Source organism: Spermophilus citellus (assembly GCF_964194105.1).
Source record: "Spermophilus citellus genome assembly, chromosome: 4".
Classification (NCBI taxonomy): domain Eukaryota; kingdom Metazoa; phylum Chordata; class Mammalia; order Rodentia; family Sciuridae; genus Spermophilus; species Spermophilus citellus.
This window is the reverse complement of record NC_138185.1, coordinates 226,333,604-226,353,397: the sequence shown is the minus strand read 5'-3', so window position 1 is coordinate 226,353,397 and position 19,794 is coordinate 226,333,604. Positions and strand designations below refer to the sequence as shown.

Here is a 19,794-nt window from a genome sequence, read left to right as displayed (position 1 = left end):
GGAGCTACGCCCCACTACCTGCTCCGAGTCCTGGGGGAAGATGGCATCAAAGGCAAACATCTTGGGGACAGCTGCAGTGCCAGCACGCCGGAGGCCCGCGCTGCCTGGGGGCCCGGCAGCTGGATCGTAGAGGGTCACTTGCTTTTTCCGGGGATCCACCTTCAGGTAGGATGTGGACTCGGCCGAGCGCTGGACCCCCTGTGCTGGCCAGATGCGCAGCATGACTTTCACCTGGGGGGCGGGTAGAGCAGGCAGCTGAGCGCCGCCCCCTACCCAGCTGGCCGCTAATTACAGGGCAGGAGGAGCCGCGTGCGAGTCAGGACAGCGGACCAGGCCTCAGCACGGGCACCCGACACTGCAGGAATGCAGCCAGAGCGGATCCCGTATGAGGTCAGCGGGGCAGGAAAAAAACGAAGCCCAGTGCAGGGTGAGGCACACAGGGTGTGCGGAGCAAGGACGGGGAAGGAAGAGGAGCAGGGGTAGGGGCCCCAAACACTCCAGGAGCAGAGAGGTGCTCAGACCCTGCCAAGCAGTGCACTCTGGGCACAGGCACAGGGAGCACCCTGCTGCCCCCACAAGCCTCTCCCCAGCGGCCCCGGTCCACGGCCTTCCAGGCCCTCATGACACCCCAGGGAGACAGAACAGCTGTGTAATGAACAAGCAAACACACCTCAGGGGGCCGGGGCTTGGTGCTTCTGAACCCCCCAAGAAAGCCACGCTCCCCAAACCCTATGTCCCTGCAGAACTGGGGTCAGCAGAAAGACAGTGGAGATCCCAACATATAACCCAGTCCCGTGTGGCCGGAGGAGCAAGGCAGGGTGAGTGGGATGAGCGGGGCCTGAGCTCTGAGAGCCCTGCAGGTGACCAGTCAGCCAGGGCCTAAGGCAGAACCAGTGGTGTCCCTCTAAAGCAGGAAAGAGATCTCTGAATGCGCCCTGAGGCTGTGCCCCAGGCCCTCAGAGGAACCAGGGCTGGCCCAGGGCCCAGAGAGAAGCACTGCATACCATCATGGGTGCAAGGGGGCCCCAGGGCGTGTGACCTGGCGGGCAGGCACTGTTCCCCCCAGGGCCACCCTGGGTCAGGGCTCCTAGAGCCAGGCACTGCTCTGCTTTCTGAAGGACACCACCGTCCACTCTCCGATGAAATCTCCGATTTCCCCACGTCAGTGTAAATCAAATTACCCGAGACTCATTTCAGAGCCAATATTTTTCACGGATTTAATTGTAAGTGGCAGATACATAACGCCAGTAAAATTGGTTTACTGCGGAAAGTGCGCACAGGCGCCATCCACCCCCTTGGGCATGTGGCACATTGATATGCAGAGCCTCCCCGAGTGGAGTGGGGTGTCCCACCCTCTGGGAGCTGCGAAGGAGCACTTGGCTATTGTGCTCATCAGAACCTGGGCTCCATCAGGCGAGAATCGATGCTTTTATTCCCAGATGACATGAACAAAACTACTTCATTTCCAGACGCTGCTGCAAAGCAGACGAAAAATGTGCACTTCCCAGTAATTTTTGGCAATTTTTTTTCAGCGTGAGCCCCTCACCGCTTCCAGAGCCAAATGGGTCTGGAGATTCAAGAAAATTCCTAGCAGGGAAGAGAGGTGGCAAAGCCCACTTGGCCCACACCTCCTGCTGGCTGCCTCTGGAGCAGACACTTATCCCAGGTGGGAGGGGATAGGGCAGGGGCTGCACTGTCCAGCCTGCCCCTTGCTGCCCCTGTCCCAGTGCCAGGCCATTGTCTGACAGGAGAGACCCTGTCATTACCACAGGAAATGACAGTCTTCAGGAGGCAAGCACACCAAGCCTCTCCCCCATGTGCAGATATCACAAAGCCCTGAATGGCTGTGGCTGCCTGCCAGAGAAGAAAACCACATTTTGCATAAAAAAGGAGGCTCTGCAGCTCCCAGAGGTGGCCCAGGCAGGGAGGGGGTGCTGCACCTCACAGAGGGGATGTCTTTTTAATACCACAACATGATGAATTATCTTAAGTAGCACATTAATGTCAGAAACTGAATGTAATCTAACTTCTTTCCTGTGACAGTATTAAATGCTTTTCAGGAGGCATTTCTGACGCTGTGACATTAGCACTAATAACACCAGGCGCGGGAGGAGCGCGGGGCACCGGGAGTAACAGGGGCTGGGGGGCTGCAGGCCAGGGCTCCTGGTCTGGCGGAGGTGCTGAGTGGTCCAGGGCTGCCTGAAGTCCCCTGGGCCTGGCCCTGGGGGGTGGAGGGAAACCTCGGGGCCTGAAATGACACAGTGACAGTAAGAACAGGGCAGCTCTGGCTGCGGAGCTCAGAAGGCAGCCCCTCACTTCTTCATGGCCTGCCTGAGGGAGCGTCCCCCACACCCACCACTAGCTTTGTAACCTTGGGAGGTGTGTCCTTCCATTCAGGGCCTCCCTTTGGTCATCTTCAGGGTTCTATGAGAATTAAAGAAGAAGTGACCACCACACCCACTGTGCCAAGCAGAAGCCCAGTGGGTACAGACAGGCTAAGTGACCAGGCCAGCCCGGATCAGAGCCCAGAGCCAGTGCTGGGCTGGGAGCCTGGTGCCACCTTCTGTCCCGACTGCCCAGCTGTCCTCCAGGTCTGCATCCCACATGGCCAGGGCAGGGGCAAACCAGCATCCAGACTGCCTGCCTTTCATGGGGCTGACTGTCCCCAGGTGGAGACACTGGGCACCCAAGTCAGCCAGGCTTGGACCCGTCCTCCCTCCTGGTCACGGGATGGGGCTGATTCCTCCTAAGGACACTGCTGGAAGACACAGCTCACATGCCCAGCAGGGCCCAAAGACCCAGCAGGCACAGGCACCGGGGTGGGAACACCCTCCTCCCATTTCTCCCCCCCATGCCGTGCATGAGGCAGGGACAGCCACTGCACCCCAGCACCCGTCCAGAGGGGCAGCAAGCCACCTCTCCAAGCAGCAGGCTGCCGCCCTTGTCCCTGAGCCCAGGGCAGCTCAGACAGAATCAGCAGTTCTGGGTCATGAAATGTCCACTTCAGGGACCCAGAGAGCCAGGTCACCCAGCCAGCACATACGCCACAGGTGTGGTGACCTGGGACCAAGAGGGGACATTAATTTATTCAGATCCACGCAGCTGGTCAGCCCAGAGGTGAGAAGTTTGCCAGGTGACTGCGGGTGTCTGAGGCTCATGTGCCCACTGACCCTGAGCACAGGGCTGGCCAACCTAGTGTCCAGGCACTAGGTAAGCTTTGTGACGCCAATGGCAGCCTCACTGCCATCGACTCGCCTGGCAGGGGCGGGGCATCAATCCTGAGCTCTATGCAGGGTCCTGGGCCATGAGGCTCCATAACCGTCCCCAGATGTGGACACTCAGGAGGTCCCTTGTGGGGGGATGTGGTAAGGGAAGGACTCCTGGACCGAAGCGTGCCTGGCCCACGATGCTGTGACGGGCCAGCTGACCGAAGAGAGCTGCCTTCCAGAAGGGGCTGCGAGAGCAGGTGGGCCAGCTTGGGCCCTGGGGCTGGGGGCAGGGCCAGTGCAACACTCAGCTTCCTGTCCAGGCCCGTCCCTGGGGAGCTGGAGCCCCTGGGAGCACAAAGCCTGCTGACGGCCTGAGCAGGGTGCCCGCCTGTAGGGCCTGCCCCTTGGCTGGGCAATGCTGAGCAGAAGCCAGGGCATCTGGGATGGATGACTGGGCTGCAGAGAAGGCAATGGGCCAGAGGAAAGCCCATGGGCACACATCTGGCTTGGGGTCCACCTGTGGCCCCACGCCTCGTGAGCCTGTCCCCCATTTGCCGTGCACCAAGCATCCGCTGTGCCCAGGCAAGCACACGAGTCCCAGCTCGGATGCCCCTCAGGCTGAGATGAGGTGCTTCTCTAGGCCCCTTAGGGGCAGTAACCCATAGGGCCCAGGGCCAGAGCTCTGGAGAGGGGCCAGGACCAGCCAGCCTGTCCCAGTCAGAGCCCTTGCCTTCTCCAGGCCGCTGTGTCCCCACATGAAACAAGGGCCCCCAAATCAACTCCTCTCTCAGTGGCCATGGCTGGGATCTGCCTGGAGATGGTGACTTAGGAGAGGGCATCCCACCTCCCTCCCAGAATCCAGTGAGGACAAGGCAAAGAGGACCCCGGAGCAGGGGTCCCACAGTCCACGACCTGGCTGTCCAGCACATGCCCCCAGGGCCCCCCGACACACAACCTCACACCACTTCCTACAGCCCTGCCACAGGAAGTCTCCAAGCCTCCTGCTTCCTCCTGGGTGCTGCACCTCAGGGCCCCAGCCTCCCCATCCGTACCCCTGATGACCATCTTGCCTAAACTGGGAGAGTGAAGTGGGGCCCCTCCACCACCTGCACCTTCCCAGACACCCCTGACCTCCCAGGGGCCACCTAACCTCGGGGCTGGTCTACCTTTCCGAAGCTGCCGGGGTTATCCTTGGTCTTGGAGGCAGCCCTGAGAAGGCAGGGGGGCGCCGGGGGTGGCCACAGCTGCAGGACACCACTGAAGTCCGTGGGGTAGGTAGAGGTACCGCGGGCAGCAGGGGCAGGTGGAGGATGGTGCTTCTTGCGCTTGGAGGCCAGGCTGAGCTTCTGGGCAGCCCTGGAGAGGAGAAGCACCAGCAGCCATCTCTGTCACTACAGCACTATGTCCACACACACATAAGGCTACCTCGCCCTCAGACTCCACCCACCATGCCAGGAGACTCCAAGGAAACGTGACCAGAGTGTGGCTATAGGGCCCAGGCGTCGCCTCTCTAGGTGGGACTGCTGAAGCCACAGCAGTGTCCCCTCCCTGGCAGCTATGCCCAGCACCAAGGCCAGGCAGGTGACAGGGGGTCCAGGCAGACGTGGAACCACTCCCTGCTCTGTGTGGGGCCCTGAAAAGCACTGTCTTCGTCTCCAGTCCTGCAGCTGCTGTGGGAGGCAGGCTGCAGGCCACCACCTGTAGGCAGCAGGACCTCAGTGCCGCACCTGTAAGGTGGAACAACGTGACCCCTGGTAGCCCTCGTGCGGTCCCTTCAAGGTGCCTGCATATATGAGGCAATCAGTTAATGGTGCTACCATGAGTACCATGCCTGGCCCTCCCCAGAGGAGACAGCTCGGTCCTTTGTGGATACCACAGTCAGCGGAAGCAGCCCCTGGGCCCTCTGATGGGCGCCCACACCTACGAGTCTGGCCACCACTGCTGTGGACTCCCAGGGTACCCAGCAGACCCAAATCCAGGATGTACACACATAGGACGGGCCCAGGCACCACAGGCCGTGCCTCAAGCAGACCCAGGGACACATCCCAGGTCAGTCTGCTGTGCCTGGTCTCACCAGTTCTTGGGGTGGGCTTCCTGGCAGCCCCCAGCCCTCCACCTTCCTGCTCTCCACAGTCACTCCCCTGGGCACACCCACCCAAAGACCACATCCTATGCCCAGCACCAGGCCTGCACAACCCACCCCATGTCCTCCAGCACAGGCAACCCAGGGTCATCTCCCACATGAAAGTGTGCACAGGTGACCCTGGCTGAGCCCTTCTCTCTGTGCCCGTCCTGACCTTCTAGTGGAGAAGCCCCTGGTGAGGGGCAGGCCACCAGGAAGTGAGCGGGCTGCAGACGGGCTCCAGGCAGCACCAGTGACACTCACAGCTCCCCTCCCAGCCCTACCCCACACCATTTCTCCTGCCTCCCACAAAGCCCCCTCCCTGCCCAGCTCCCTGGGTCCATTCCGTCCGCCCAGGACCCAACACAGAAGGGCCCACACCTGGGGCCACTCAGCCTCCGCCCCACCTCCCACCACGGGGAGCTCTGTGGGCGGCGTGCGAGAAACTCCTCTCATCTTTAATAAGAGTTGTCTTTTAAGAGACCCCGGGGATGGCTTCCTCCTAGCGAGGTGTCACCACAGAAAATAAAAGTAATCTACAACACATGGAGGAGTCCTCCACAGAGCCCCAGCAGGCACCGTGCGCGCCCAGGCGAAGCAGGGCAGGAGACAAGTTCCCACGCCAGGAGTCCTCGGCCTCGGAAACTTGAATTCCTGGGTCCTGAGCTGATGGCAGCGGTGGCACCTGCGCCCTGGGGATCCAGGCCTGTGTCTACTGCCCTCGGGCCTCACGCAGCGCCAAGAGCGCCTCCCAGAGGCCTGAGCCCAGGCCCTCCACCTCTAACCACCTGCCAGCAGGCCTCTGTGCGCCCCCCCGCCGGCCCCGGAACCTCACTGCACACCTCCCGCAGAAGGAGCCCAGCCCTGTTGCCTAGCACAAGGGTGCACCTGCTGCAGGGCGGGAAGCCAAGACAGGGGACCCTAAAAGGCAGAGCCACATCCCACCCCTGGGGAGGCCAGCAGCAGGCAGGCTGTGCCGTCCATTGAGGTCAGCAGTGTGAGCAGGCTTGAATTTCATCAGTCTGTTCCAGGGCTCTGCCGGCCTCCTGCCACCGCAGCCCCTCCGCCCTGGACCCACCCTACCTCTGGGGTTACCCTACAGCTTCCTCAGGGGCCTCCTGGGAAGAAGCTGCAGTCCTGCCCCCAATGAAACGAGGCCAGGGCTCGGTGGGTGCCAGAGAGGCCCAGGGACAGGGTGAGGAGGGTCCCAGAGTACCCCCACATCTGCACCCGGTGCCCGTTCCCAGGATTCAAGGACAGGGTGTGGGCTGGCCCCCAGGGGCCAGCAGTGGCCAAGGCACACCACCCAGAACCACCTCCCCACCCTCCAGCCACCTCCAGTGCCCAAGACCCACCAGCCACTTCCACAGAAAGACCACCAACCCCAGCCTGGAAGGCTCCCAGGGGCAGGGCACGCTGAGGCCAGCTGCCCTCGGTCCTACTGGGGTAGAGGTGGGAGCCCAGGACATGCCAGCAGGAGCCCAAGTCCCATGGTCTCTTGATGACTCTGACAAGCCCTGTCCCCACCCCACAAAGCCAGCAAGCAAGCCAGAGAGCAGGCAGATGTGCCGAGAGCACCCCTGACCTCACCCCCTGGGTCAGGGTCTCACCAGGGGTCCCCTGCCAGGACCATCACCTGGCAGGCCACCCACCCCCAACCTGACCCAGGACCCACCACCTGCCCTGGGCCTTCAGGAAGAAGGGCCTTCACTGTGATTCAGGGCAGCTAATGGGCTGGAAGTAATGGCAGGCGGCAGGGCTCCCCCCTCGGGAAACCTGCCTCTGGTCCCCAGCCCCATGCGCTTGTTTCTTTGTTTCTATGGTAACTTCCCAAGGTCAGCGGCTGAGCAGGCAGGGAGCAGCGCCAGCCTTGGCGGAGACAAAAGGCACAGCGCCTGCTCTGCTGGGGCTCGGGGTCGCTAATGAGCCAGTGTGGGGGACGGACACCGCCCTGCACTCCTCAGTGACAAGACCCTTCCTCAAACACCAGGGGCCTCAGCGGCAAGGTGGCCCCAGGGGCGCGGAGGTGGTTTTTCTTTGCAGGAAGTCTCCTTTCCATTCCCACCTAGGAACGGTCCCCCAGGAGCCCCAGGGCACAGGCCCTGAAAATCAGGACAAGGCAGGGTGGGACAGGACCAGCTGCACTCTCCCAGGGCACTGCTGACCACTGCTGGCACACACCTAAGCAGGCTGGGAAGGACCCCGCCCCCCCCCAAGAGGGTCCCAGCAGGGCCCTCTGCACCTGATTGGGGTGGCGGCTGAGGCCACATCCATCAGGAGGCAGACCCGCACAGCCGCCAGCCTGTCCCTCAGCCCAGCGCGACAATGCCCTAATCATATGCCCCGTCACTCCCCAATCAGGCCTGCAGCCCCCGGAACAGCACTGATAAGGCGTCCCCTCCCGCCTGCCTGGCGTGATTCATGGACAGGCTTATCAGCACCCGGGCGGGCTGCTAATGGGACACTGACCCGCAGCTGGGCTCGCCATTACCACTCATTACCGCGATTACATCCTGTGATCCACATCCCCCAGCCACGGGCCTGGGTCCGCCTTGGGGCTGAGGCGGGGGAGAAGACTCTGCTCCTGTACGCCAACCCCCACCTCCCCACCCTGAGCACCATGTTCCCTCTGCAGGAACCAGATCACCGCCATATCCCGGCTTCTGCTGGGCATTCCAGGGTCTGACCCTGCAAACCACAGCCAGTCACTCCCAGAAACCCAGCTCTAGCCTGGGACAGAAAGCCAGGGCACCAGCGCTGGGCAGCCAGCCACACCTGCGTCCCCACTTCCACCCACTGGGTGAACAGCTGGCAAGGCCCCATTCTAAGAGGCCATCGGGGGCAGGGGCCCAGGTGCCCTCATCACCCTCCATAGGACTCTGGTGCACACTGCTGCCCAAACAGCCCCGAGAGGACTTACCTTATAAAGAAGGAGGCTGCGGCCGAAGAGGGGCCTGTAGAGCCCCCTGCCGAGGCGCCTGGGGCTGGAGTGACCAGAGCCGATGTGCAGGCCCCCCCACGGCCCCACACCTTGGACACGCCATCAGGACCCGCCATGGGGGGACCATCTCGGACCGTGTCTGCCACTGCCACAGCAGCCACCGCTGCCTCAGCCTGCAGGGAAGGAGAGTCCAGGTGAGGAGCAGAGGGGCAGCAGACACACCCGCGGCCCAGGCACCACCCCACCCCGGCACACCCCTGCCCTGACTCCTGGCCAAGAGGCTGGGAGACGGAGGCAGGGAGAAGGCCTGGCTCCCAAGGCAAGGCAGGAGGACCCTGGGCCAGCCACGGCGTGCACCTGGTCTGCCATGGCAGGGGCCCTGCAACCAGGGCCTGGTTCTAGAAATGCAGTGACCCCCGAGGTCAAGGCAGCTGGACAGGACCCTGTACCCCTCTCACCTGGACCACATGCGGGTGCCCAGAGACACAATCAGACAAAAACCACAGTAAGTATCTGGCACAAACACTAACTGCCCACGTAGGAGGACGTGTTGTGCTTCCGCTGTCTGAAATACTACTCTGGCATTTCCAACTAATTAGCTAAAATAAATTCCAGAAAGGAGACAGCCCCATAATGAAGCTCAAATGTAATTAAATGCTCCCCAGGAAGCACCCAGCGGACCCAGGACCAGCTTCCGCTTGTGATTCGCAGCCTATCTGGAGCCCTAGACCCCAGGCAGCACTGGCTCTGGGGGGCAGGGGCTCACCTCTCCCCGGGGGCAGCTGCTCCAGACCCTCCCAGCCTCCCAGCTCCACCGAGCGGAGTAAACCTGCCCGTGGCATCCTCTGTCCAGCTGGCATAGGGCTGCAGTGCCCTGGCTGAGGACACAGGTCTAGTCTGGCGATGTTGGGGCGGAAGAGCCCACCGTCCTCAGGGTCTCCCAAGGGGCACAGGCTAGAAGCAGGTATGCCACCCAGGCCCAGGAAGGAACATTCCAGAAAGAGTCCTCCTCACCATGGAGGAGAGTCTCACCCTGCCAAGCCCACAGCCAACAATGGCTTCCAAACCCTTTTAAGGACATGGAGCAGAACTTGTCTGTGAAGGATCAGTGGAAGCCCAGCATCCTCCTGGCCCCCAGAGCAGTGGCCACTCCCCACAGTTGCAGGAAGGAAAGGTCAGTGGCAATACAGGGAAAACCTAGAGCTTGGAGAAAGGGGCAGCTGGGGCAGCTCACAGGCACTGGGCCAGCACACCATACCCACCACAGCCTGAGGCAGGAACTCCTCCACACCCCTCAGAGCCCAGCCTGGCCAGCCCTCCCTTTCTCCAAGCCACTCTCTCACCTCAAAGTATTTTTGTATCACTTTGTTTTAAGATCTGAATTCCCTGGCTGAGCAGAGTGGCATAGAAAAGAATTAATCTTAAAATCATGATGTTGGCCACCGGAGCTCCTTGGAGCAGAGCTGGGTTTGGCTGAGCACCCACTGGACACCCAGCCAACATCCCAGGGCCAGGGGCTCTTAGGTGGGCAGGGGGTGTGCCACCCACAGCCCACTTGGTGCTACAGGTGGCTCTCACCAGCCAGTGACGGCACTGCCAAGGGAGCCCAGGCAGCATCCCAGTGCCAGGCCCAGCCACACCACGCACCTGCCTGCCTGCCAGCCCAGGGGGACGGAGGCCACAGTGCCGACAGCTGGGCCCTGGCCTACCCACCTGCTGGCCCCAGCAGGCCTGCTCAGTCCTGCCAGGCGGTGCACGTGGGTAGTGGCGGGGCCTCCCCGCACTGACCTGTCTCAGGAGTCCTGCATGTGCCTTGGCTCCACCGTCCCGCGAGCTGCCGTGACAGGGCTCCATCCATCGGGTGGACGGCCACTGCCAATTCCTGCCAGAAGCAGAGCCCAGGCATGCCAAAAGAAGCCGTCCCAAAGCCAGGCGGAGCGGGGAGGGAGGGCCGGCAAGAGGGGAGACCACAACACGGGGGCCGGGACACAGGGAGGGCGGCCAGACAGACAGCGGGGGCAGGCGCCAGAGCAGCAACGGAAGGGAAAGCACGAGAGAGCGGAGCGTGAGGCCGGCCGGTGGCTAGAGAGCCCGCGCCTCACTCCCAGCGCCCGACACCGGCCCGCCGGCAGGGCCCAGGCCACCGCTCCAGACCTCCAGGGACCGCGAAACTCGGTTTAGGAAATACAGAAACACCCATTTCCTACACGCACTGGGCCAGACTCCACAGCTGTGGACTCTGAAGGACAGCGTTCACCAGCGTCCTCCCCGGGCACTACAGAGGGTGCTGAGGCGTGGCCGGGCAGTCAGGCTGAACCCACAGACGCTACCTCACCCTGCACAGGCAGGAAGGGATGCTCGAGCCTCCATGAGCAGACTCCCCCACCCCCTGAAGCTCCTCCTCATCACCCAGAGGCCTTGGGCACCTGGAGAGCCCACGCTGGGAAGTCCTACCCCGCAGGGGCCTTGCCCACTCCCACACCACAGAAGCATCACCACAGCCTCAAAAGAGGGCCACCCTGCCAACCCCTGACCCAGGACCTGGGGCTCGCACAGGACACCAGCAGTGAGTCAAGAAGCATCATGGAGAGCCAGGCCTGAGCCCACCTAAGCCCCCTCCAGCCTATAGCCAGGGACAAGGGACAAGGGCAGGGGCACCACCAGCCTCCTGCAAGGCTCACAGCAGGGAGCAGGCAGGCCCAGGGCAGGCAGCAGGAACCCCAGGCCAGTGCCACCAAGCACCAGGGACAGAGAGACTCCCTAGCTCCAGGGGCCTCCGCTCCTCAGCTGTCATCTGGGGGTATCCACAGGAGGCCAGGGCTTCCACCCCACAACCTCTGGGGGGACAATGAGCACAGGTTTCCTTGGCCTCTGTGAAGGTCCCCATGGGCACTCTCAGAACAGTGTGTCCAGAGCCTGGCAGTCCCAGGAGCAGGCTAAGGCAGGGGGTTTGAGGCAACCTGCGGCAGTCCAGCACCCCTAGAGCTAGCAAGGCAGGAACAGGCCCAGAGCCCAGATCCCGGGGCAGCCAGGCTCTGCAGAGCTGCCCCACCTGACAGTCTGGAATGGACTGCTGGGCCTCCTGCTGGGCAGCTCCACAACTGCCTGGATGCTCAGGAGGTGGAATGGTCCAGAGAGGGCCACACTCTGAGCTCGTGGACGCTGGATGTGGGAGGGGCCTCTAATGGCACCAAGCTGGCCATGGCTGCTCTACCAGGACTCAGGGCTCTCCAGGACAGTCATGGCCACAGAAAGACCCAGAGCAGGACCACCAGGGCAGGCTCCAGCATGGCCTCCAATACTCTGCACCCTTGGAGCCCTGGGTCCCCTTCCTCCCACTCCAAGGTCCAGCCCTTCTGGTCAGGCCTGGCCATTCCTTCCCAGCATCCCACACTGGCCTCAGCCAAGATGACAGTGCCCACTGGGCCGAGCCCTGCCCACTCAGTTCCACATCCCAGGACAGGGGGCCGCAGGCTGCCCAACAGCTACGAGACCAGGGGGCTGGACCCTGAGGCCTCCACAGCAGCACACAGCACGGCGAGTGCAAGGCCATCTCTAGGATCGATGCCCTGACCCGGGGATACACCTCACCTGGGTCCTCGAGTCCTATTTACAGTTCTAATAATCCCCCTATTGATGGCTGGGGCTATGCTCTAATTATAAATCCATGCCCGCCTGCCCTGAACACAACTGACCTGCTCATAAAGCAGGGAGCACGTGCGTTACACGCCCACGTTTCATGGCCTGCTGGCCACCAGCGGGGCTGCCCGACCTGGGGCCAGTGCCCCCACTGTCCCCGACCACCGCACCACCACACCAAGCGCAGTCAGCCTCACACACTCCCAGAAAACACAGGGGATGCGGCCAGGCTGGCTGTGGATGGGGTGGGGTGGGGGAGAGGCAGCTCTGGGCCACCACCTCAGCCTCCAGCCCTTGGAGCCCAGCCCAACACTGCCCCCTCCAAGAAACCTCTCAGCTCAGCTAAACAGAAGTTGGCATCTGCGCCCTCCCTGTCCCAGGGCTGCCCCAGCGTCTCCTCCAGACGTCAGGCCAGGAGACCCAGAGGGGCTGGCCTCCTCTTGCAATCTTCCTGGGAGGGCGAGTGGAGGGGCTTCCTTCCAGGCTGGGGCAGCAAAGCCAGTCCTACAGTGAGTCGTCACACCCACTGGAGGCCAGTTAACGTCAGTTCTTCCTGAGAGCCTCGTAGGCACCCCGCCCCAAGGTCAGTACCAATGGCCCCGAGGGGCAGCCTAGCAGCCAGCCCAGGGATGGTCTCAGCTCAAGGAGTCTCGGGCCACACCACATCCAGGCAGCACCATGTCACCAGAGTCAGTGGGGCCAGCCAGCAGAGGTGGGACAGGGCCTGTCCTGTATCAATACTGCCCAGTGGCTGTGGGACCTGTCCTTTAACCACCCTGGGGGTCAGAGGCCAAGGACCCACCTGCTCACTTAAGAAACTGCCAACAGGAGAGCCCATGCAGCTGGCCCGTGCCACCTGGAAGTATACTGGGCACAGCCACCGCAGGGCCTTTGGCCCTGGCCCCAGGTGGCTATGCAGGGGGACCCTCCATAGGCCTCCAGCTCCAGCTCCACTCAGACCATTTACTCTTCCTGCTGGGTCCTCCTGCTTTGTCCACCTGGGGAACCAAGATCAACACTGGGCACACACTGGAGGGTCCTCTGTCTCAGTCCTCAACAAGCAAGTGGCTACAACTAAGGGCATGGTGTCCCCAGAAGTGACCCCAAGTCAGGTGGGACTTATGCAGGGTGCTCTTCTGGGAACAGGCCCCCCCAGAGCCCCCACACCTTCCTAAACCCAATCCACATCCTCTAGCCCCCCAGGAGACCCCCCAACACAGCAGGCCCCCCACTCTGAGACCCCCAGGAAAGAGACTTCATCCAGCAGGCTCCAGGGCCAAGTGAAGAGCAGCTGCAGAGATGGCCACTGGCCATGCAGCTGACCACCTGGTCCCTCCATGAAAGCAGCCCGCCCTGGTCAGCGCGGCAAAGCCAGCTCCAGCGGAGCCAGAGCCCTGGAGAGGCTGTGGGAGGGAGGCTGGGACACCTCCAGTCAACACAGTCTCTGGCCTCCTCTGAGCACAGCAGCCAGCCTGGCAGTGGGCGTGGAACCTGGCCACCGGTGAGGCCCCATCCTTCACGTGGCTCTTCCAGACCTGTCCCGTGAGTCGTGCCCCTCTGGGAAGCCTAGTGTGGCAGCTCCTCACTGGGAGCCACTCCCTCTGCCCCAACCCAGTGTAAGGACTGGAACTGTCCAGGAGACCTTGGGTCCCTCCGTTGGCCACAGCATCACCCATGACCTCAGGAGCAAGACTAAGATGGTGACAGCCACTCCCGAGGAGGCAGGGGGTGCTGCAGCCAGCACCCCCAGGGCACCCGATGCGGGTCTCAGGAAGGTCTGGGGACCCCTACGCCACAGTCCTCCCTGCAGAAACCACCCCTACAAGGCATTTGAATGTGGGGGGCCCTGGGAGAGGACCCAGTTCTGACCCTCCCAGGACACTCACCAGGCAGGTGGGTGGCAAGAAGCTGTTGACTCTTGAGACGCTCCACATGCCCTCCAAGCACTGCTGGGCCTGGATGGTGACCGTGCTCAGCGCCCCGCCCAGGCCCGCCGGTGCCACAGACACCTGGACACTGGGCCCAGACGGCCAGGCCATCCCCTTCCTCCTGTCAGGCCCCGCTGAGGGCTGCCTCCCTGCAGGACCCGCTGGTCCAGGGGCATCCCTGGGGCTGCTCATGGTTCCAGCGCTGGGGGACACGGGGCCTCCTGGAGGGGCGTCAGGGTCCCCTCGGCCGGCAGGGGCCTGGAGCAGGCGCAGGGCCTCCCGCGTGAGCTGGTGCAGGTGCATGGTACAGACGTCGCAGCGGCTCTCGGCCTCCGGGCGGCAGGCAGGCAGGACCCCGGGAGCAGGCAGCTTGTCAAGAAGCAGAGCAGAGAGGCAGGGATCCTGAGGACAGCAAGGGACAAAGGCTCAGTCAGTGCCGGGATGGGAGGGCAGGCGCAGAGCCCACACCCAAGCCTCACCTCTGCAGCACAGAGGGCTGACGCCAGGCCACGGAGCCGTCCATAACTGATTAATAAGCCCCACACAGTTCCATCCACAGGAGCCCAGCAGGAAAATAATTATTGGAACTTAATAGTGAGGTTCACGGTGCCCTTGATAGCCACGCGCCCCTCGCGCCGTCACTGACCTCACAGCTCGCAGCTAACAAGGCCCCTGGGCCAAGGCCTGGCCCGGGTCGGGAGGCCAGCGGGAACGGCCACAGGAGCCTCCCTCACTGGGCAGGCGGGCGGGGCGGGGTGGGGTGGGAGAGCGTTAGAGACCCTCTCCCTGCCTCCCCAGGTCTCCAGCCAGTTGGAGAATGAAGTCGGGCACCAAGAACGTTTGACAAGACCCCGGGTGGGCGAGGTCATCTCCAGAGCAGCAGCAGACAGAGGCAAGGCCACCCACCCTCACAGAGCTGGGAACACATGAGGTCCCTAGCCATAAGAGTGGATCCAGAGGTGGCAAGGACAGGAGCCAGAGGAGCCACAGGCCCCCACCTAGTCAGAGGGTCCTTCTGGGGGGCCACCTTTACAAAGAGTCAAGGAAGGGCCGAGTCTCAGGGTGAAGCTCCCTAGTGGCCCCTCCCACATGCCCCAACACCCCCAGCTGGCTCTGCTCCTGCCCAGAGCTGGCCAGCACCCCCATCAAGGGCCTGCCCAAACATAAGACACCTGGCCTAGGCAGCCCCTTGGACAAACACCACCTAGCCGACCTGTGGTAGTGGCCACCCCAGGTTTTCCCAGGGATCACCCTGATAGAGCCCAGGGTCCTTTCCCAGTGGGTAGACTCTACCATTCCCACTGCCTGTCCCCAACCTGAGCCTTCCACAAGAACCCCAGGGATTTCCAACATCTGGCTCCTCTCCAGCTCCTGAAGTGGCCACAAGAGATGATGGCTTCCCCAGACACTCCCATTTCTCAGTTGAGGAAGCTGAGGCCACCACAGAGGTGTATCTCATTTGCTGTGGCAGCCTGAGGGGTCCTTGTCCACCACGCATGGGAAGCACACAGTGGTGAGAGCTGAGCTCAAATGAGGGACCCTGGGCCCAGCATGAGCAGGGGTCTCTCTTCTCCTTGTCTCCAGTGCCACCCCACCCTACAGGGTAGGCCCTGTACATGTGACCCCAGGCATACCTCCTCAGATCAAAGGCAGACCTGGCCGGGCCCAGCGGGAGCCGTCTGCTGGCTTGCGGCCCCTGGAAAGGCCTGGATTTCCTCCAGGCTCTGAGGTGCCTGGCAGGTCTGGTCCTGATGGGCCAGCACCCCACTCCCTCCCGCACCCCTGCGGCGCCTCACTCCCTCCCTCACCCCACTCCCTCCTGCACCCCACTCCCTCCTGCACCCCTGTGGGAATTCAGTGAGCTCAGCCACAGGGAGCCCTGCAGGGGAGGAGGCTCCACCAGAAAGCGCCCTGGGGCAGCTGGCCCTGAAGTCAGGCGCACACAGGTCCACACCAGGAAGCCAGCGTCCCCTCCCAGATGACCTCCACCCAGAGCCCAGGGCCTCAGCCCCCAGCTGCAGGCTGAGGGCAGTGGGGCCTGTTCGCAGTCCAACTCTGATTGCGCCGATCTTTCCACTCGGCAGGAGGCTGTGAAAGGGAAGGAAGTGCCCGCCTGCTGGAGCCATTAACTGACCTGGAAAGGTGGCCAGTCCAGACCTAGCTCCAGCCTGAGGCCCCAGGCCCACTACCCTTTGTTCTGGGGCTTGGGGACAGGCTGATGACCTCCACCTGTCTTGAGGCCGGAGGCTTCTAGAGGAGCCCTTTACCGGCTTCTTGGCCTGTGAGCAGGAGGCAGGAAGGAAAGCCGAGGGGCAGGGCAGGGCCGGGAGCCCTCGGTGACCTGCAAACTTACCAGGCCCTTTGCAACCTGGCCAGGAGAGAGTGGGAAACAAGGTGACAAGCCGAGCAGCCCTGGCCCAACCCCTGCTGCCAGGCCCCCATCCCACGGGGTCCTCGGGAACTCAGAGCCCTATCCAGGGCTCGGCCCTGGGAAGAACCATGGAGTCCAGGGAGAGCTCACCAAGCTCAGGTTCCACCAGGAAGACCACAGAGGCTGCCTGGTCACCTGCTCAGCGGTGGCAGCCCCTACCAGGCAGCTCAGCCAGGGACCTTCTCCCTGAAGCTGGCCTGCTTCACAAGCACCCAGGCTGGGCCCCTCTCCTAGAACAGCATCAGGCCCACCGCTCACCACCAGACTCCCGCTGGCCCTGGCTTGAGACAGGGGCTAGGCAAGAGAGGAGGAGAGGGCAGCAGGGGTGCTGAGTGAGGCAGGCAGGCCCCAACAGGCCAGGGGACAGCAGGGCACAGCAGAGATCCCGGAGCCTTGGCTGCTCAGGAAGCATCAGAACTACTGAGCAGAGCACCCAGGTCACTCAGAACCCAGGCTGCTCCAGAGGGACCAAGACTGCACCACCCATGAGGCTACCCCCTTGCGGCCGAGATGGAGCCCAGCCCAGAGCTCCTGGGCATGCAGGGCTATGGGGAGGCGGGGGATGAAGGAGGGGTCCTCACAGCACCAGCTGCGTCCTTCAGGCACCCCAGATGCTACCCCGGCAGACAGAGGCAGAGCAGCCCCACAGCCCCACCCTCCTCCCTCCCTAGCCTGCTCTGTGGGCCCAGGGCAGCGGCAGCACATCCTGCATGTTGGAGGGCTCAGCCCCGGCTGCGGAGGAGGGGGAAGCCCAGGAGAGCCAGCCAGACCTTTCCCCAGGCCAGGTCTGCGTGCCCAGTCGCCCTGGCAGCTCAGGTGTCCACAGACCCCAACCTCTAGGGCTTGCTGCCCAAGTTCAGGATTTTAAGCACCAAAAGCTCCATCACAGGGCCCGTTGCCCTCCCCTTGAAACCCAATGCCTTCAGAAAGACAGTAATTACCCCACTTCAAAATATTACTTTTAATTTTCTCTTTATAGTCTAATTAAACAGATATTTTACTTGCATTTGGAAAAGGTTTTTCTTCATTTGATTCAATTTAGCACTGGGTACCACCCAGCCACGACACCACGGGCGTCAGGGAGCCTCCCGGCTTAGAAATGATATCTTCCCATCTTTCATTTCACTTCTGGGGTCTCTGGGTTGCTTTAAGTAATCCTTCCATTTTCTCCCATGTGGGAGGCTGCCCTGTCGCCAGCGCCAGGAGAGAGGGGACAGAACAGGTGCAGACCAGACCTCCGCCAGCTGAGGCCACTAGGGGGGTGGGAGGGGGCTGTGTCCAGGTCCAAGCAGTCACAGTGTCCTCCGCGGAAGGCCTTCTCTGAGCCCACCACCCTGTCTCTTCAAGGGGGACCCAGAACCACTGGGTGATCCAGGGCCACTACAAAAGCAGTCACAACCAGGGCCCCCACCAGCAAGAGGCCCCAGACTCAGGGGTCCCTCTACTGCTCCACCAGTCAGGCGTGAGCAAGTGGCAGCCAAGCACGAGGCCCCCACAGCCGCAGTCCCCTCTACATGTCCTCCCTTCCCTTCCCAAACAAAGCCTCTGGGCCATGACCCCGTGCAGCCACGGTTTCCGGAGTTGACAACAGGTCCAGGAAGGGATCCGGACATGGGGCCGATGGCTGCTCTAACAGGCCCTGCTACTGAGGACAGTCCTGTGTCTCCCGCAGCCTGCTGGGACAGGCAGCCAGGAGACAGGGCTCAGTTTTCCAGCCTAGAAACTGGCAGCCAGCTGTGGCTGTCCTGCACCCCAACACTCGCCAAGCACCTCATCAAAGGCTCAGACCGTCCATCTGACCATCTGCAGCTCATCAGAGGGGCTCTGGGCCAACCCAGGCTATCCTTCTCTGCCAAGCCAAGGATGTGGCCCGGCCCACCCAGCACAGACCGGCACGCCATCCCCAGGGCCCTCTGCCAGGCACCAGACCAGCTGGACCTCTCAGGCACAGGCCAGCTCCCCTCCTCCCTCAATGGCCTCCCCTGTTCTCTACCAATGCTCCAGCAGGGCACAGGGAGCCCTGAGGGGCCCAAGGCCAGACAGACAAGGATGGCCTCGTCTGGGTGGGGTGGCAGCAAGTCATCAGGACACCAGCCACCCCGTGGAGGTACTACAGGGTCTCAGAGTTGCATCTGCACTCAATCCTACCCCCCCACCCCCCCACACCCCCACGCAATCTGTAGCGACTGGGCCAAGCACAGGCCCCTGCTGGCTGTTCACTCCTGGACAGCAGGGACACACCACCCTCAGAGCCACAGCAGATTCTCACAGCCTGGATGGGCAGGCCAACCCCAAAGCCAGGGTTGGAGGTGCCCCTGGCTCAGCTCCAAGCCCCAGGAGGCAGCAGGAAAGGGGCATGTGCAGGATCTGAACCAGCCCTTCCCTCCCAGCAGGTCCCAGGACCCCTGGGAAGACACCAGGAGACCACAATATGTGGGTGACCACAGATCTGTCCTGACCACCAGTCCCCTCCAATATGACCCCCCAGAAAACCCAAGGCTGGGTCAATAGGCAAGGCCTTCAGCTGCAGCTCCTTCACAAAAGGCTTCCTGGGACCCCTAGGCCCCTGCAACTGCAAGCCACACTGCAAAACTGCCACCCACCTGGCTGCCCCATCCCCCAACCCACTGCCCTTAAAAGTCCCCAGAGCTCTTACTGCTCCCACCCCCTGGAGACTCGCTTCATCTCTCCACGGGTCTCATTCTAACCTCCCACTAGCTGCACCTCCCCACACCGCTCCCCCAGGGCCCACTGCTCTTTGCTCCAGGCACAAGCCGAGGAGGAGAAGCCAGGCCACAGGCTCCACCGCATGCGGGGCAACTTGTGGCCTCAGTGGGTCACACCTGGTGCCTTTTCCTCCCTGCTCCGTGAGGACAGTGTGATAAGTGCAGGGGTTCTGGCAACCTGCCACCCTGCCCCACACAGCACCAGTGGTCTGGGGGCTGGTGGAAGCACTGGCCTTCCCCACCTGCCCAGCTCACCTGCCAGATGGGGCCTCCTGGTCCACAGGGGAGCATATCCACAGGACCCAGCCCAGCCCAGCCACCAGCCCCTATTCTCATCACACCCAACAGAGAAGATGGGCACCACTCCGAGATTCAACACCCACACGCCACTGCTAGGTACCCCTGGCCACCCATCCGCCTCTCGACAAATCCTGGGCCCCAGCCTCCTGCCTCCATAGGTGTCACTTTGCTTTCTGGCCACCATGAATATATGCCGCCTTTACAGGCCGAGACTCAGAGAGGCCAAGACACCTCCAGACATACAGCCTGGGCAGCAGAGCTAGAGTGCAAACCAAGCCCAAGGCCCCCGCTGCCAAGCCCTAACCCATGCTTCCTCCTCATCGACCCCTGTCTTGGGGCCAAGGTGACTGGGCAGCCCCCTCAAGCACAGATCCGTTTCCCGCCTGGAGGAAACAGCTGAGAGCCAGATCTCCCAGTCTCCCAGATCTCCAGTTGTGGGCAGGCGTGGGGACTGGGGAGCCCCAGGAACAACAGTAGGAGGGGCCTGCGGCTGCCCAG

General features: G+C 62.5%; 1 protein-coding gene across 3 annotated transcripts in view; it reads right to left on the bottom strand.

The window, feature by feature from the left end:
* The window catches only part of KIF26A (kinesin family member 26A), a 36,468-nt gene that overhangs the window by 8,318 nt on the left and 8,356 nt on the right, over positions 1 to 19,794 (bottom strand). For 2 of the 3 annotated variants that reach the window (XM_081288903.1, XM_081288904.1), the window contains exons 3-6: positions 13,798 to 14,241; positions 8,252 to 8,445; positions 4,376 to 4,565; positions 19 to 231 (exon numbers count right to left, since the gene is read on the bottom strand). In XM_081288903.1, the coding sequence (XP_081145029.1) occupies positions 19 to 231; positions 4,376 to 4,565; positions 8,252 to 8,445; positions 13,798 to 14,241 (1,041 nt within the window). Of the gene's footprint in view, positions 1 to 18; positions 232 to 4,375; positions 4,566 to 8,251; positions 8,446 to 10,060; positions 10,155 to 13,797; positions 14,242 to 19,794 lie in introns of those variants that run through there. The other variant, XM_081288905.1, reaches the window with a different exon arrangement.